This window comes from Lolium rigidum, chromosome 1 (assembly GCF_022539505.1).
Source record: "Lolium rigidum isolate FL_2022 chromosome 1, APGP_CSIRO_Lrig_0.1, whole genome shotgun sequence".
Taxonomy (NCBI): domain Eukaryota; kingdom Viridiplantae; phylum Streptophyta; class Magnoliopsida; order Poales; family Poaceae; genus Lolium; species Lolium rigidum.
The window spans coordinates 50,706,182-50,723,313 of record NC_061508.1 but is presented as its reverse complement, the minus strand read 5'-3'; the positions used below and the strand labels follow the sequence as shown (position 1 = coordinate 50,723,313).

Genomic DNA, 17,132 nt, shown 5'->3' with positions numbered 1-17,132 from the left:
AAATTCCATCATTCACCTTTGCAATATATAGCTCATGGGACAAATAGCTTAAAAACTATTGTGGTATTGAATATGTACTTATGCACTTTATCTCTTATTAAGTTGCTTGTTGTGCGATAACCATGCTTACGGGGACGCCATCAACTATTCTTTGTTGAATATCATGTGAGTTGCTATGCATGTCCGTCTTGTCCGAAGTAAGAGAGATCTACCACCTTAATGGTTGGAGCATGCATATTGTTAGAGAAGAACATTGGGCCGCTAACTAAAGCCATGATTCATGGTGGAAGTTTCGAGTTTTGGACATATATCCTCAATCTCATATGAGAATAATAATTGTTGCCACATGCTTATGCATTAAAGAGGAGTCCATTATCCGTTGTCCATGTTGTCCCGGTATGGATGTCTAAGTTGAGAATAATCAAAAGCGAGAAATCCAAAATGCGAGCTTTCTCCTTAGGCCTTTGTACAGGCGGCATGGAGGTACCCCATTGTGACACTTGGTTAAAACATGTGTATTGCAAAGATCCGGTAGTCCAAGCTAATTAGGACAAGGTGCGGGCACTATTAGTATACTATGCATGAGGCTTGCAACTTGTAAGATATAATTTACATAACTCATATGCTTTGTTACTACCGTTGACAAAATTGTTTCATGTTTTCAAAATAAAAGCTCTAGCACAAATATAGCAATCGATGCTTTCCTCTTTGAAGGACCATTCTTTTTTACTTTTATGTTGAGTCAGTTCACCTATCTCTCTCCATCTCAAGAAGCAAACACTTGTGTGAACTGTGCATTGATTCCTACATACTTGCATATTGCACTTGTTATATTACTCTATGTTGACAATTATCCATGAGATATACATGTTATAAGTTGAAAGCAACCGCTGAAACTTAATCTTCCTTTGTGTTGCTTCAATACCTTTACTTTGATTTATTGCTTTATGAGTTAACTCTTATGCAAGACTTATTGATGCTTGTCTTGAAGTACTATTCATGAAAAGTCTTTGCTTTATGATTCACTTGTTTACTCATGTCATTACCATTGTTTTGATCGCTGCATTCATTACATATGTTTACAAATAGTATGATCAAGGTTATGATGGCATGTCACTTCAGAAATTATCTTTGTTATCGTTTTACTCGCTCGGGACGAGCGAAAATAAGCTTGGGGATGCTGATACGTCTCCGACGTATCGATAATTTCTTATGTTCCATGCCATATTATTGATGATACCTACATGTTTTATGCACACTTTATGTCATATTCGTGCATTTTACGGAACTAACCTATTAACAAGATGCCGAAGAGCCGATTCTTTGTTTTCTGCTGTTTTTGGTTTCAGAAATCCTAGTAACGAAATATTCTCGGAATTGGACGAAATCAAGACCCAGGGTCCTATTTTGCCACGAAGCTTCCGGAAGACCGAAGAGGAGTCAAAGTGGGGCCACGAGGGGCCGCCACCATAGGGCGGCGCGGCCCAAGTCTTGGCCGCGCCGACCTGTGGTGTGGGGCCCTCGTGTGGCCCCCCACGTTGCCCTTCCGCCTACTTAAAGCCTCCGTCGCGAAACCCACGATGCGAAAAACCACGATACGGAAAACCTTCCGAGACGCCGCCGCCGCCAATCCCATCTCGGGGGATTACGGAGATCTCCTCCGGCACCCTGCCGGAGAGGGGATTCATCTCCCGGAGGACTCTTCACCGCCATGGTCGCCTCCGGAGTGATGAGTGAGTAGTTCACCCCTGGAATATGGGTCCATAGCAGTAGCTAGATGGTTGTCTTCTCCTCATTGTGCTTCATTGTTGGATCTTGTGAGCTGCCTAACATGATCAAGATCATCTATCTGTAATACTCAATGTTGTGTTTGTCGGGATCCGATGGATAGAGAATACCATGTTATGTTAATTATCAAGTTATTACATATGTGTTGTTTATGATCTTGCATGCTCTCCGTTATTAGTAGAGGCTCTGGCCAAGTTTTTGCTCTTAACTCCAAGAGGGAGTATTTATGCTCGATAGTGGGTTCATGCCCATTGACACACAGGGACGGTGACGAAAGTTCTAAGGTTGTCTTTGTCTTTGTTGCCACTAGGGATAAAACATTGATGCTATGTCTAAGGATGTAGTTGTCGATTACATTACGCACCATACTTAATGCAATTGTCTGTTGCTTTGCAACTTAATACTGGAAGGGGTTCGGATGATAACTCTGAAGGTGGACTTTTTAGGCATAGATGCGGTTGGATGGCGGTCTATGTACTTTGTCGTAATGCCCAATTAAATCTCACTATACTTATCATGACATGTATGTGCATTGTTATGCCCTCTCTATTTGTCAATTGCCCGACTGTAATTTGTTCACCCAACATGCTTTTATCTTATGGGAGAGACACCTCTAGTGAGCTGTGGACCCCGGTCCATTCTTTAAAACTGAAATACAAATGTCTGTTGCAATACTTGTTTTCTTGTTTTCTCTGCAAACAATCATCTTCCACACAATACGGTTAATCCTTTGTTACAGCAAGCTGGTGAGATTGACAACCTCACTGTTTCGTTGGGGCAAAGTACTTTGGTTGTGTTGTGCGGGTTCCACGTTGGCGCCGGAATCTCCGGTGTTGCGCCGCACTACATCCCGCCGCCATCAACCTTCAACGTGCTTCTTGGCTCCTCCTGGTTCGATAAACCTTGGTTTCTTTACGAGGAAAACTTGCTGATGTGCGCATCATACCTTCCTCTTGGGGTTCCCAACGAACGTGTGAGTTACACGCCATCGATACACAAACTGCTTTTAACAAATGCGTTGAGGAAAAGCTTGATAAAATTGATATTCTTGCTTCTAGAGTTGATAGACTTGCCTCGATGTTGATCTTTTAAAATTGAAAGTTATGCCTAATAAGGATATTGATAATAAGATTACTACTACAGCAAATGCCATCCAAGTTAGAATTAATGAGAATATAAGATTAATGGATGAATTGCGTGCTAGGTGGGATAGAGAAGAAAATGAAAAACTAGCTAAAGAGAATAATGTAGCTAAAGTTTGGACTATTACCACCACTAGTAATGTTAATGATTCACATGTTGCTGCACCTCCTACTATCAATGGTAAAATAATTGGTGTTGGCAATGTTACTACTCCTAGTGCAAAGCGTGCAAAATTGCTTGAAACTACTAAAGCTAGCTGAAACTGCTTGTGATAAAGCTGCTGAAATTTTTTCCAACCTTGGGGACAATGATCCCATTGCTGTAGCTCATAATGATTTAGATTTTGATGATTGTCACATCTCTGAAGTTATAAATTTCTTACAAAAACTTGCTAAGAGTCCTAATGCTAGTGCTATAAATTTAGCCTTTACAAAACATATTACAAATGCTCTCATAAAAGCTAGAGAAGAGAAACTAAAACTTGAAACCTCTATTCCTATGAAGCTAGAGGATGGTTGGGAGCCCATCATTAAGATGAAGGTCAATAACTTTGATTGTAATGCTTTATGTGATCTTGGTGCAAGTATTTCTGTTATGCCTAAGAAAATCTATAATATGCTTGACTTGCCACCATTGAAAAATTGTTATTTGGATGTTAATCTTGCTGATCATGCTATAAAGAAACCTTTGGGGAGAGTTGATAATGTTTGCATTACCGTTAACAATAACCTTGTCCCCGTTGATTTTGTTGTCTTGGATATTGAATGCAATGCATCTTGTCCCATTATATTGGGAAGACCTTTTCTTCGAACTCGTTGGTGCTACCATTGATATGAAGGAAGGTAATATTAAATATCAATTTCCTCTCAAGAAAGGTATGGAACACTTCCCTAGAAAGAGAATGAAGTTACCTTTTGATTCTATTATTAGAACAAGTTATGATGTTGATACTTAGTCTCTTGATAATACTTGATATACACTTTCTGCGCCTAGCTGAAAGGCGTTAAAGAAAAGCGCTTATGGGAGACAACCCATGTTTTTACTACAGTATCTTTGTTTTATATTTGAGTCTTGGAAGTTGTTTACTACTATAGCAACCTCCGGAAATTCAATTCGGCACATGGGAGCATATGCTCCCGCTACCGGAAAAACATTTTGAAATGTTCAAAAAAATCAAACAAAAAATTTCTCACTTACGTATCAACATTTTACATGCGCACATCAAGTCTTGCGAAAAACCTACATTTTTTGTGACTTGTGTAAAAAAGAAAAATAAAACGTCTCCTACACAACCTTTTTTTACACAAACATTTGTCTTTTTTACGGATGACACTCAAAATGTCGGTTTTCTGCGAAACTACTTTTTGAACGTTTAGAACTTTAAGTTGTATCCACTAAATTTTATGTTCAAAATTTTCAACATTTTAAAAGTGCATTTAAAATGAAGTTTAAAAACCGGGAGCATATGCTCCCGGGTTCCAAAACGCCACTCCCAGCAACCTCTCCTTATCTTAGTTTTGTGTTTTGTTGTGCCAAGTAAAGTCTTTGATAGCAAGGTTCATACTAGATTTGGATTACTTGCAGCGATTGCGATTTCTTTGCTTGTCACGAATCTGGGCCTAATTCTCCGTAGGTAACTCAGAAAAATATGCCAATTTACGTGAGTGATCCTCGGATATGTACGCAACTTTAATTCAATTTGGGAATTTTCATTTGAGCAAGTCCGGTGCCTCGATAAAATCCATCTTTACGGATCTGTTACTGTTTTGACAGATTCTGCCTTTTATTTCGCATTGCCTCTTTTGCTATGTTGGATGAATTTCTTTGATCCATTAATGTCCAGTAGCTTTATGCAATGTCCAGAAGTGTTAAGAATGATTATGTCACCTCCGAACATGTTAATTTTTATTGTGCACTAACCCTCTAATGAGTTGTTTCGAGTTTGGTGTGGAGGAAGTTTTCAAGGATCAAGAGAGGAGTATGATACAATATGATCAAGGAGAGTGAAAGCTCTAAGCTTGGGGATGCCCGGTGGTTCACCCCTGCATATTTTAAGAAGACTCAAGCGTCTAAGCTTGGGGATGCCCAAGGCATCCCCTTCTTCATCGACAACATTATCGGGTTCCTCCCACTGAAACTATATTTTTATTCGGATCACATCTTATGTACTTTGCTTGGAGCGTCTGTTTGTTTTTGTTTTTGTTTTTGTTTGAATAAAATGGATCCTAGCATTCATTGTGTGGGAGAGAGACACGCTCCGATGTTGCATATGGACAAATATGTCCTTAGGCTTTACTCATAGTATTCATGGCGAAGGTTGAATCTTCTTCGTTAAATTGTTATATGGTTGGAATCGGGAAATGCTACATGTAGTAATTCTAAAATGTCTTGAATAATTTGATACTTGGCAATTGTTGTGCTCATGTTTAAGCTCTTGCATCATATACTTTGCACCTATTAATGAAGAAACACCTAGAGCTTGCTAAAATTTGGTTTGCATATTTGGTCTCTCTAAAGTCTAGATAATTTCTAGTATTGAGTTTTGAACAACAAGGAAGACGGTGTAGAGTCTTATAATGTTTACAATATGTCTTTTATGTGAGTTTTGCTGCACCGTTCATCCTTGTGTTTGTTTCAAATAAACCTTGCTAGCCTAAACCTTGTATCGAGAGGGAATACTTCTCATGCATCCAAAATCCTTGAGCCAACCACTATGCCATTTGTGTCCACCATACCTACCTACTACATGGTATTTCTCCGCCATTCCAAAGTAAATTGCTTGAGTGCTACCTTTAAAATTCCATCATTCGCCTTTACAATATATAGCTCATGGGACAAAATAGCCTAAAAACTATTGTGGTATTGAATATGTACTTATGCACTTTATCTCTTATTAAGTTGCTTGTTGTGCGATAACCATATTCCCGGGGACGCCATCAACTCTTTGTTGAATATCATGTGAGTTGCTATGCATGTCCGTCTTGTCCGAAGTAAGAGAGATCTACCACCTTAATGGTTGGAGCATGCATATTGTTAGAGAAGAACATTGGGCCGCTAACTAAAGCCATGAATCATGGTGGAAGTTTCGGTGTTGGACATATATCCTCAATCTCATATGAGAACATTAACTCGTTGCAACATGCTTATGCATTAAAGAGGAGTCCATTATCTCGTTGTCCATGTTGTCCCGGTATGGATGTCTAAGTTGAGAATAATCAAAAGCGAGAAATCCAAAATGCGAGCTTTCTCCTTAGACCTTTGTACATGCGGCATGGAGGTACCCCTTTGTGACACTTGGTTAAAACATGTGTATTGCGATGATCCGGTAGTCCAAGCTAATTAGGACAAGGTGCGGGCACTATTAGTATACTATGCATGAGGCTTGCAACTTGTAAGATATAATTTACATAACTCATATGCTTTATTACTACCGTTGACAAAACTGTTTCATGTTTTCAAAATAAAAGCTCTAGCACAAATATAGCAATCGATGCTTTCCTCTGCGAAGGACCTTTCTTTTACTTTTATGTTGAGTCAGTTCACCTATTTCTCTCCACCTCAAGAAGCAAACACTTGTGTGAACTATGCATTGATTCCTACATACTTGCATATTGCACTTGTTATATTACTCTATGTTGACAATTATCCATGAGATATACATGTTACAAGTTGAAAGCAACCGCTGAAACTTAATCTTCTTTTGTGTTGCTTCAATACCTTTACTTTGATTTATTGCTTTATGAGTTAACTCTTATGCAAGACTTATTGATGCTTGTCTTGAAGTACTATTCATGAAAAGTCTTTGCTTTATGATTCATTTGTTTACTCATGTCATTACCATTGTTTTGATCGCTGCATTCATTACATATGCTTACAATAGTATGATCAAGGTTATGATGGCATGTCACTCCGAAATTATCTTTGTTATCGTTTACTCGCTCGGGACGAGCAGGAACTAAGCTTGGGGATGCTGATACGTCTCCGACGTATCGATAATTTCTTATGTTCCATGCCACATTATTGATGATATCTACATGTTTTATACACATTATATGTCGTATTTATGCATTTTCCGGCACTAACCTATTAACGAGATGCCGAAGAGCCGATTCTCTGTTTTATGCTTCGTTTTTGGTTTCGAAATCCTAGTAAAGAAATATTCTCGGAATTGGACGAAATCAACGCCCAGGATCCTATTTTGCCACGAAGCTTCCGAAGACCGAGGGAGAGTCGAAGTGGGGCCACGAGGTGGCGACACACCAGGGCGGCGCGGCCCAGGCCCTGGCCGCGCCGGCCTGTGGTGTGGGCCCCTCGTGCCGCCTCTTTACCTTCCCTTCCGCCTACTTAAAGCATCCGTCGCGAAACCCCCAGTACCGAGAGCCACGATACGGAAAACCTTACTGAGACGCCGCCGCCGCCAATCCCATCTCGGGGATTCTCGGAGATCACCTCCGGCACCCTCGCCGGAGAGGGGAATCATCTCCCGGAGGACTCTTCACCGCCATGGTCGCCTCCGGAGTGATGAGTGAGTAGTTCACCCCTGGACTATGGGTCCATAGCGGTAGCTAGATGGTTGTCTTCTCCTCATGTGCTTCATTGTCGGATCTTGTGAGCTGCCTAACATGATCAAGATCATCTATCCGTAATTCTATATGTTGTGTTTGTCGGGATCCGATGGATAGAGAATACTATGTTATGTTGATTATCAATCTATTACCTATGTGTTGTTTATGATCTTGCATGCTCTCCGTTATTAGTAGAGGCTCTGGCCAAGTTTTTGCTCTTAACTCCAAGAGGGAGTATTTATGCTCGATAGTGGGTTCATGCCTCCATTAAATCTGGGACAAGTGACGAAAAGTTCTAAGGTTGTGGATGTGCTTGTTGCCACTAGGGATAAAACATTGATGCTATGTCTAAGGATGTAGTTATTGATTACATTACGCACCATACTTAATGCAATTGTCCGTTGTTTTGCAACTTAATACTTGGAAGGGGTTCGGATGATAACCTCGAAGGTGGACTTTTTAGGCATAGATGCATGCTTGGATAGCGGTCTATGTACTTTGTCGTAATGCCCAATTAAATCTCACAATATTCATCATGTCATGTATGTGCATTGTTATGCTCTCTCTATTTGTCAATTGCCCGACTGTAATTTGTTCACCCAACATGCTATTTATCTTATGGGAGAGACACCTCTAGTGAACTGTGGACCCTGGTCCATTCTTTTACATCGAATACAATCTACTGCAATACTTGTTCTACTGTGTTCTTGCAAACAATCATCATCCACACTATACATCTAATCCTTTGTTACAGCAAGCCGGTGAGATTGACAACCTCACTGTTTCGTTGGGGCAAAGTACTTTGGTTGTGTTGTGCAGGTTCCACGTTGGCGCCGGAATCTCTGGTGTTGCGCCGCACTACATCCCGCCGCCATCAACCTTCAACGGGCTTCTTGGCTCCTCCTGGTTCGATAAACCTTGGTTTCTTTCTGAGGGAAAACTTGCTGCATTACCGTGGGGACTTTAACGGGTTCCCCACCTTACCGCTTGTCCCTCGGGATCAAGTGTCTACGGTAAGCGCATCCGTTGATGAACGAGAGGTGAAAGCACAATTGACTACTCCGTCCCACTCTAGATCTTATGGTTAACATGGGTATTACGACACAAGAATCACTGGACGACATTTGTTGTTTAATCCTAGATGGATATAAACCCATTGCAATGGAACCTCCACCATGTCAACACATTCCATGGTTCCATTGCCAACCACATAGTCATATTCATAGTTATGAAAGTAGTGGTTTTGCTTTTTTATGCAAGAGTGATAACATAGTATTTTGCAAGTAATTTGATAAAAATACTCAAATGACATGAGCAAGCGATGAACTTGCCTGAAGACTGCAAATTGTATGATAATCACCATTATCATCCTCACTCACGTAGTTCTTGAGTTCATCTCCTTGCGGTTCTCGTATCACGTTGAGCATGTCATTACTAGTGAGGACATCCCTCGGGCGTTGGTACCAATTTATGAAGTTGGACCCATCAATTTTAAGTTTCTTATTACGCACAAAAGAACCATAATTGATGTAAACATTGGGGTATGAAATGTTCTACAAAGATATTTGCAAAGATATTATGACTTAGTTCATAATATTATGAGTTCAAGTTATAATCAAATTATTAATGAGTTCCCACTTAAATCATCATCTCTAATTAAGAATTTTTAAGTGATTACACGGTCCCATTCACTATACCTACCTCAAAGGATCGTATGCCCCACCTAGATCTACAACCTCCACCAATCCATTTCTCCTCTAAGTGAGGGGAACTCTTGGGATCTAGATCTTGGAGTCATTTATTGATTTTCTCTTTGTTCTTCCTCTCTAATCTCATCCTAGCATTTGTTTCTTTGGTGGGATTTGAGTGTGAAGGATTTTAACACCTCTAGTTTTCTTTCTTTGCATCATTGCATAGTGTTGAGCTCTCCACCACGATTAGTTCGAGTGAGAGACTGTGAGCTTGTTACTCTTAGAGGGAGACCTCCTAGTTGGCTTGGCGGTTGGTGCTCCGGTGATCTCTTCAAGGAAGATTATGAAGAGGCCCGGGCTTCTCCTTCGTGGAGCTTGTGAAGTGGTTTTGGAGCTCACCATCTCCGAAGTGGAGGAAAAGCTAACCATAAGGAAAGGGCCATTATCCTTCGTGGGTTTGGCGTGGAGAATAGGGTGAGCCTTCGTGGCGTTGGGGAATCCTTCGTGGCGTCGTGGGGCCTCCACCCCTCCAAATGTGACGTACCTTTTTGCAAACGAAGGGAACACGGGAATACATCCTCGTCTCCGCGTTCCTCGGTTATTTCTAACCCGAGCTTACTTTCCTTGTGATAGCCATCGTGCTTGAAGTACATATATCTTGCTCTCACTTGTGCTACATATATCTTGTGCCTATCTTGGTTAGCTCTAGTTGTTGTTGTTGCACTTAGTCAAGCCTAGCATATTTAGGATTTATGCTTGTAAAATAAACGTTAGTTTAATTCCGCATTCTTACAAGCCAAATCCGTAAGAGTCTTTAAAACGCCTATTCACCCCCCTCTAGACGACATCTCGTCCTTTCATGTTCACTTAAGCTTTGGAAGTTTAGAGTAATATATTTATGCTATTGGTATCTGATTTGAGGGATATAAATACCATATGATGTCATTGGATGGTTTTACATCGGTTCCAAATTGAATCAAGTGCGACCTTTTATGTTGTTTGTGCTGCAACCATAGTGGTATTCCAGGTGTATGAACATGTAAATAAACTAGATTTTCCATATCATTTACTTGATCTAACATTGTTTAAATTCAAATTGCAGCTTTTCATCAGAATCAACATCTAGGCATGCAAGAAGAATGATTTTTTGATCATTATTATTTTTGTTAGTGTATCCATTAAATTCTCTTGAATTCTCCCCACTATATTATTCAAGTTTCCTTTGTTCTTTTTCCTCACAAACTACACATCACATCTTGGTGCCTTCTACTCAAAAAACAAACAATGTGATATGTAATGTAGTAGATTTCCCCCTTTCATCTATAGTGAGAGTTAAAATTTAGCCATATTCTCTCCCTAAACCTTCACGACTAGTGACTAGTGTTTAATAGCAGCAAACATAATATTGGAGGTAGCACGAGATCATTCTTAGGGAACATGTTTAAGGAGTGCTCATTTCTATCTATACATGTATGATTAACCCATCAATACATACTATATATGGAGATTTAATAATTGGTTGCTCACATACATAACTATGCAATTATGTAACTACTTTTCACATGGGAAATGCACTTTGGCTCATAGGACATATGCTCCCATTATGTGAATCCACATTTCAAAGTGTCAAAAAATTCTAAACTAAAATTTTACATGTATATCTAGACATTTTATGTTGGTACACAAGTTTTCAAAAAAAAATTAAAATTATGTGGCTCCTGTAAAAAAGACAAATTTTGATGCTGTAACACGACTACGTACAGTATATTTTTTTGCCTTTTTTATACACACCACATAAAATGTTGTTTTTCCACGAAAATTTGTGAACGAACATAGGATGTCACAATGTATACCAAAATTTTTATGTCAGATTTTTTTGACATTTATATAATTGTTTTTTATTTATTTTCTATAATAGATGCATATGCACGCGTGTGCCAAAACGCCACCTCCCTTTTCACATAAGTTATACTCTTCAACTTGCAAGTGTAACATGTATCCATCTCTTCACTCACGTCTGCATTATTACAATGCCCACCCTTCCAATTCAATTTAAAGTGTTCATCTTATTTCCTTGCGTACTTTTGTAAGATAAAATTGTAATAGTGAACTAACTTTAATCCATTTACCACTCCCATATGAAATAATTTGTTCCACACTTCCGATCTCATTGTCACTTGGATGTTACCTCTAATCAGCAGGCAACTACGTTACTTAGGATCAAAAGTTGAATGAAATCTTTCCACAATGCATGTATTTGGTAAAACTTATGTCTTAAAATCCTTTTATGAAAACATGGAACTTGTATTTATTTGATGGTGGTATTGCACATGTACCTAGATGGAGTATATTGTTGGTGAGGAACATTCTATGTTTTACCATGAAGAAATTATTTCCTCATTTACCAGTACGCTAGGAAAAACAAACAGCTTCATTGATGTTCGATGGAAAGTCAGAAGAGAGTGAGAACAGAGCGTCGCTCTGCTGGTTAGGCGTGCGGGAGCGCAAGCCAACCACCCGGGTTCGAGTCTTGAGAACAACCCGAGACTCACGGAGTTTCTTCTAAAAAATACCAACGGGTGCTAGTGTCTGGGTTGGTCTCATTTTTTTTTGGAAAGTCAGAAGAGAGAGAAATTACATGCTTTGGTTGTCTATTTTTAAGTCTAAACAACCACCTACTCCCTCCATCCTCAAACAAGTGGACATCTAGCCCTAAACTTTGTCCATAAAAAAAGTGTACTCCTATCTTTCCAATGCACTTTAATTACCTCTCTCTCATCGCACGGAAATCAAACCCAATACGTAATATTAAGCACATATTCTTCTTGTTTTCTACATGCACTTAGCTTATTGGAGGTGAAAAAATTAAGAAGAAGAGTTGCATATTTCAAATGTATTTTTTACTTCACTTCATAATTTATATTGGAAAACCCGTATATACACTTATTTGTTGACGGACTTATTTGTTGAGGGAGGAAGTATGCCACATGTGAATTGCTGAAATTGGTCCATGAGTGAATTAGTACACAGCCAGATTAAAAAAATCCCTCAGAACCGTACGCAGACTGGGCCACGGCTGTGAAGAATTTGGCCCGCACGCTTCGCCGCCCGTTTTCTCCAGAACCCAGCAAACCCTACCTCATCTCCTCCAGCTCCACTCCTCGCCCAACAATGTCAGACCGCCGCCGAGACAGGGAAAAGCCTCGAGACCGCGGCCACGACCGGGACCGGGACCGCGAGCTCGACCTCCATCGCGACCGGGATCGGGACCGGGACCTCGAAGTCGACCGCCACCGCGACCGGGACCGCGAGGGCGACCGCCATCGCGACCGGGACCGAGGCCGTGACAAGGACCGGGACCGCGACCGCGAGCGCGACCGGAGCCATCGCAGCACCCGAAAGCGCTCCCGCACGCGCTCCCCCTCGGCCGACCGCTCCCGCCGTCGCCGGACCCGCTCCCCGGACGCCAGCCGCCACAAACGCCGCCGCGACGCGTCACCCGCCACCGACCAGAAGGATGAAAAGAAGCCCGACCCTCCGGCCGCTCCCAAGGTCGCCGAGGAGGGGGCCATGGCGGGCGACGGGGACATGGACGCGGAGGAGATCGAGATGATGAAGATGATGGGGATCCCCGTCGGGTTCGACTCCACCAAGGGCAAGTACGTTCCTGGCGCCGACGTCAGCGGCGTGCGCGCCGTCACCAAGCGCCAGCCGCGGCAGTACATGAATCGCCGGGGTGGGTTCAACCGTCCCCTGCCGCCAGAGGTCAATCGTTGAGGAGGGGTAAGGCTCGCACTTCTTTGCTCTCCCCCCTGTTTCATCTTTCATTAGTTTCGATTTGGCATTGGCTTGCTTAGGAGCTGGGATTTGATATTCTAGAAAAGCATGAACAATAGGCTCTGCAAAAAGATTACATGGAGTATACCACCTAGATATAAACTCGTACACTATACATTGTTTCCGAACAGCATTGCGCTGGAGATCCTTAAATCGAAAATAAAATACTGTACTACTTTGATCCAGATTTGTTATAGCAGCTTCAATGAACCTAAACAGATTTAGGCAAACGGATCGGAGGGAGTAACAGTTTTGCTAATTCACAGCTAGCTGTTTTTCGATTCACTTACAGTCAGTTTTCTTCCTCCGTCCAATTCTTTGCTATCCGTGTATTTCCAGGAGCTTTGTTGCCTTGTTGGGTGTTGATTCTGGTTCGGGTTGTTGGCCCTCTTTTTTCATCTTTAATTAGTTTCGATTTAGCATTTGCTTGCTTAGGAGTTGGGATTTGATATTCTAGAGAAGCCTGAACAACAGCTCTATAAAAAAACACATGGAGCATGCCTATATCTATCAGGCTATAACCACATACCACTATATATGGGTTTTGAATTGTATTGCGCCGGAGACCCATTAAATCAGAATAAAATAAAATAACAGTTTTACTGATTCAAAGCTAGCTATTCTTCAATTCGCTTACAGTCGGTTTTTTCCTCCAATTCATTGTGATCCGTGCGTCCCCAGGAGCTTTGTTGGGTGTTGATTCTGGTTTGGGTTGTTGGGCCCGTTTTGCCTTGTTTCTCGCTTGTCGTAGTCCATCTCTCAGTCTCAGCCAAGTCCCCTTTGCCCATTGACCAGTCACTCACTCCCTTGTCCGAGATGCTGAGAAGCAATCGGTTGAAGACGTGGGCGTCGGAACATCTCCTGACCATCATCTAAGGGTCACTGCCCCTCTGTGTTCATGGATGAATCTGGTGGACGCATGGAACGGGTTCTCGGGTTTCGACTCTCCATGGCCTTCCTGGCTTCCTCCGAGGTGCCGCCCTGTCTCTGGTCACCACCAACCGTGGCTGCCTCAGACCTCCCACATACACCAAGCATGTTGGCATCACACGCGCTGGAATCCCCATGGTCTGTTTCTTTCTTGATATGGGTACCTCTCACTATAGTTAGATTTTTGTTTGTTTATTCATTCTTGTATGTGTAATTTTGATTGTGTTGGCGTTAAGAAACTGGTGGAACGGCTAACGAGGAGCTGCAGCTGTGCGCATCCATGTGTGCTTGATTGTGTATATTAGCTGGTAGTTGATGACTCTAATTAGCCAGCAAACCATGTGCCATAAAGTGGGGCCATCTGATGCTATGTTGACTACTTAGTAAGTTCCTAGGTGGAAGGGACATGTTTGGCTGTTGTGTTTCTGTTTCTAGTGTCAGTTTATAGCCGGTTCCAAACAAAACCTTTTTTGAGTGTGTGTAAGCTTGGCTAAAGACTCTTACGTCTAAAAAAAAATCTTGAACTGGAGCTCAATGGGTTAAGAATTTAAGATTGAAGAGGTAATACTCTGTGGTTAGATAGTGCCTAGTTAAAGGCTTTAGTGGTGTAAATTTGTCCATTCTTGTTAGTTATTCTGAGTTTGTCAGGTCTTTTGACTTTTTTCTGGTAGAGTTGTATCATCACAAGTTAGGAAAATAGTTATGCTTTTCTCTGGGTGTTCAAGAAAATCAAGGTGACTGTTTTGTAGTTAATTTGCATATTTGGTCCAGTCTGTTAGTCTTAAATGTTTAACCCTTCATTTTTCTATATACTATCTTCCACTCTCTATTTTTGTATCATCTTCCATGAGATCTACTAGCTTTTTGTTTCATTCTCTTTGATGTCAAAGAGGACCAAAAGTCATCTCATTCTTTTTTTCTCTTTAATCTTTTTCTCTCCTTTTCTTTTGAATACCAATTAAGTGTTGTCTACGAGGATTCTCTGTCTTGTGTCTAGTTTCCATCTCTGCCTTGTATCATGTCTTGCTTTGTCAGCTTAGTTTCAGTCTCTCTGCTTATTGCATTAATTTCAGAATATTTTATATCTTTTGTCTATTCAGAATTGGACCTGCAGTCGCACAGAATAGTCCTCTCTTTCTGTCAGACATACACACATCAGTAAGTTGGTATTTTCATGGTCTTGCGCAGGATATTTGGGTTCTGAAAATAATTTTCCTATCTATCAACTAGACTGATGTTTTGCCATTCTTTTTGAACAATAGAAGTTTTGTACATGCCTAATCAGTTTTGAATATACTATTGTCGTTGTAATTACTTGAACAGAGTCATTTCATGTTTACAGTGGAATTTTTCGTGCTTACTTCTCCACACATGGTTCTTGTTAGATTTATAGCTTGCTATTCTTGAAACATGGACTTATAATCTCAGCATGATATTTACAATCAGACAATATTGTGCAGTCCATAGTGCAGGTTCTTACTAATGATGTCTTTCAGTTCTTACTAAATATCCATTTTCTTTCTCCGGTCACTTCATCATCTTTCTTCATTCCCTCACGTGTCATTCACTTGATTTCTTTCTTCAGCCTCTCATTTTTCCATTTTCTCGGTAATCCTTTTAATTTTCTGTTGCACGTGTCATTCACTTGATTTCTTTCTTCAGTCTCTCATCTTTCCATCTTCATTCGTTAATTCTTTTAATTTTCTGTTATCTGTTATTGTGATTTTTTTCAGGCTACACACCATTCTCTCTTTTCTCAGTCCCCAGTCTCTTTTTCTCTAGTCTCAGGTTTCTTTGTCATTTCTGTTCAGCCCTAGGTTTTTATTATCAGTCTCATTCTTGTCTTTCGTGAGTATCAGTCGCATCAGCCTTCCTTTTATTCCGTCATATTTGTATCTTTCTTCAGCTCGTTTCTTTGTTCGATCTTGGTTTCTTCCTTTTTTCAGTTTGTTTATTCTTCATTTAAATGTTCTTCCAGCCTGTTTTCACTTCATTAACTTCTTGTAATTATTCAGATTTCTTTGCCATTCCTCAGTTTTTTTTTATTTCTCCTCAATCATCAGTTTTCATTATCAGTGTCAATCTTGCCATTGCCAGTTTTTTTTTTTTACTTCATCGATATCCAGTTTGTTGGTCTAACAATTGTCAACCAGTAACTATTAGTCTTATTAACTTATCATGATCAGTATTGTCCAAATGCGTGGATGTCTGCTAGACCAGCGAAAACACATTGGATCTCCATTTGTTCATCCGCTGCCTTTGCTAATTTTCATTTACAATCTCTGTTCTTTTTTTTGTAGAAAACCCCAAGGAGTTGCATTGTGGCTCAATCTACAAGAATGGTGTAGTTGTGGTGGTGATGACTGGACGTAACTGTGGGGGCTAAATATATGGTGATGACTGGACGTAACTGCGGGGGCTAAATATGCTACTGCTTTTGATGGGTGGCTCTATTTCAAATTCTAACGGACGCAATTCGGCATAGATACTCATATCCAGGCAGGTCTTCTTGGGCTCATGACTTTCCATGACAATGAAGTGCTCATCGCCTCACTGTTGGAACTTGTAGTGATGTGTTATTTTCGTGTTAACATTTATAGTTGCATCTTTTTTCTGCAAGTTCTTGTGAAAATGGAGGTTTAATTTGTGTGCCAGCTCATCGTTTCAAAAGCCATGTCTGTGTGTTTTATTCAGCTACCTTCCTTTCCTAGTGCGAATTTATTCACAGCCCATTTTTTGTACAAATATCCCCTCTTGAAGGTAAATTGCAATTCTGAGTCATCTTAATTCAGTAGTACAATGATTTCTACACATGTTCTCTAATGAGATACTTTTTTGTGTTTTTTCCTCCGTAAAGGATGCAAATGGTTATCATTTTTTCCTTAGGTGCGCACAATGGATGGTGACAGATTGGGGTAAAACCGAAGGCAGCAAGCTCTGGGAAGCCACACGGCGGACCGGCGATGGCCTAGGCAAATATGTAGTGAGAAAACAAAATAAATGGGGCTAAAGGCAGGCAGCCCGCCTGTTAATAATTGATTGTTCCGTTATAATTCTTCCCTTGTTGATATTACGTTTCTCTTCCACATCTGGTTTAGGATACAGCAACAGACTTTTGCGCTACAGCAACAAAAGTGCCATGAGTTGAACTGTGTCATTGAGTATTTCGATTGGGAGG

General features: G+C 40.7%; 1 protein-coding gene across 2 annotated transcripts; it reads left to right on the top strand.

Annotated features, from left to right (window-relative positions):
* Positions 1 to 12,358: 12,358 nt before the first annotated feature.
* LOC124672797 (U4/U6.U5 small nuclear ribonucleoprotein 27 kDa protein) lies at positions 12,359 to 16,754 on the top strand. Of its 2 annotated transcripts, none has more exons than XM_047208980.1 (2): positions 12,359 to 12,970; positions 16,266 to 16,754. In XM_047208980.1, the coding sequence occupies exon 1, from the start codon at positions 12,359 to 12,361 to the stop codon at positions 12,962 to 12,964; it is 606 nt and encodes a 201-aa protein (XP_047064936.1). In that variant the 3' UTR covers positions 12,965 to 12,970; positions 16,266 to 16,754. The 2 variants fall into 2 exon arrangements, with proteins under 2 accessions (XP_047064936.1, XP_047064928.1); XM_047208972.1 differs by having other exon boundaries at positions 16,255 to 16,754.
* Positions 16,755 to 17,132: the final 378 nt, after the last annotated feature.

Excerpts from the sequence above, each read along its gene's own strand:
- LOC124672797 (XM_047208980.1), top strand. The coding sequence starts at position 12,359 with ATGTCAGACCGCCGCCGAGACAGGGAAAAGCCTCGAGACCGCGGCCAC.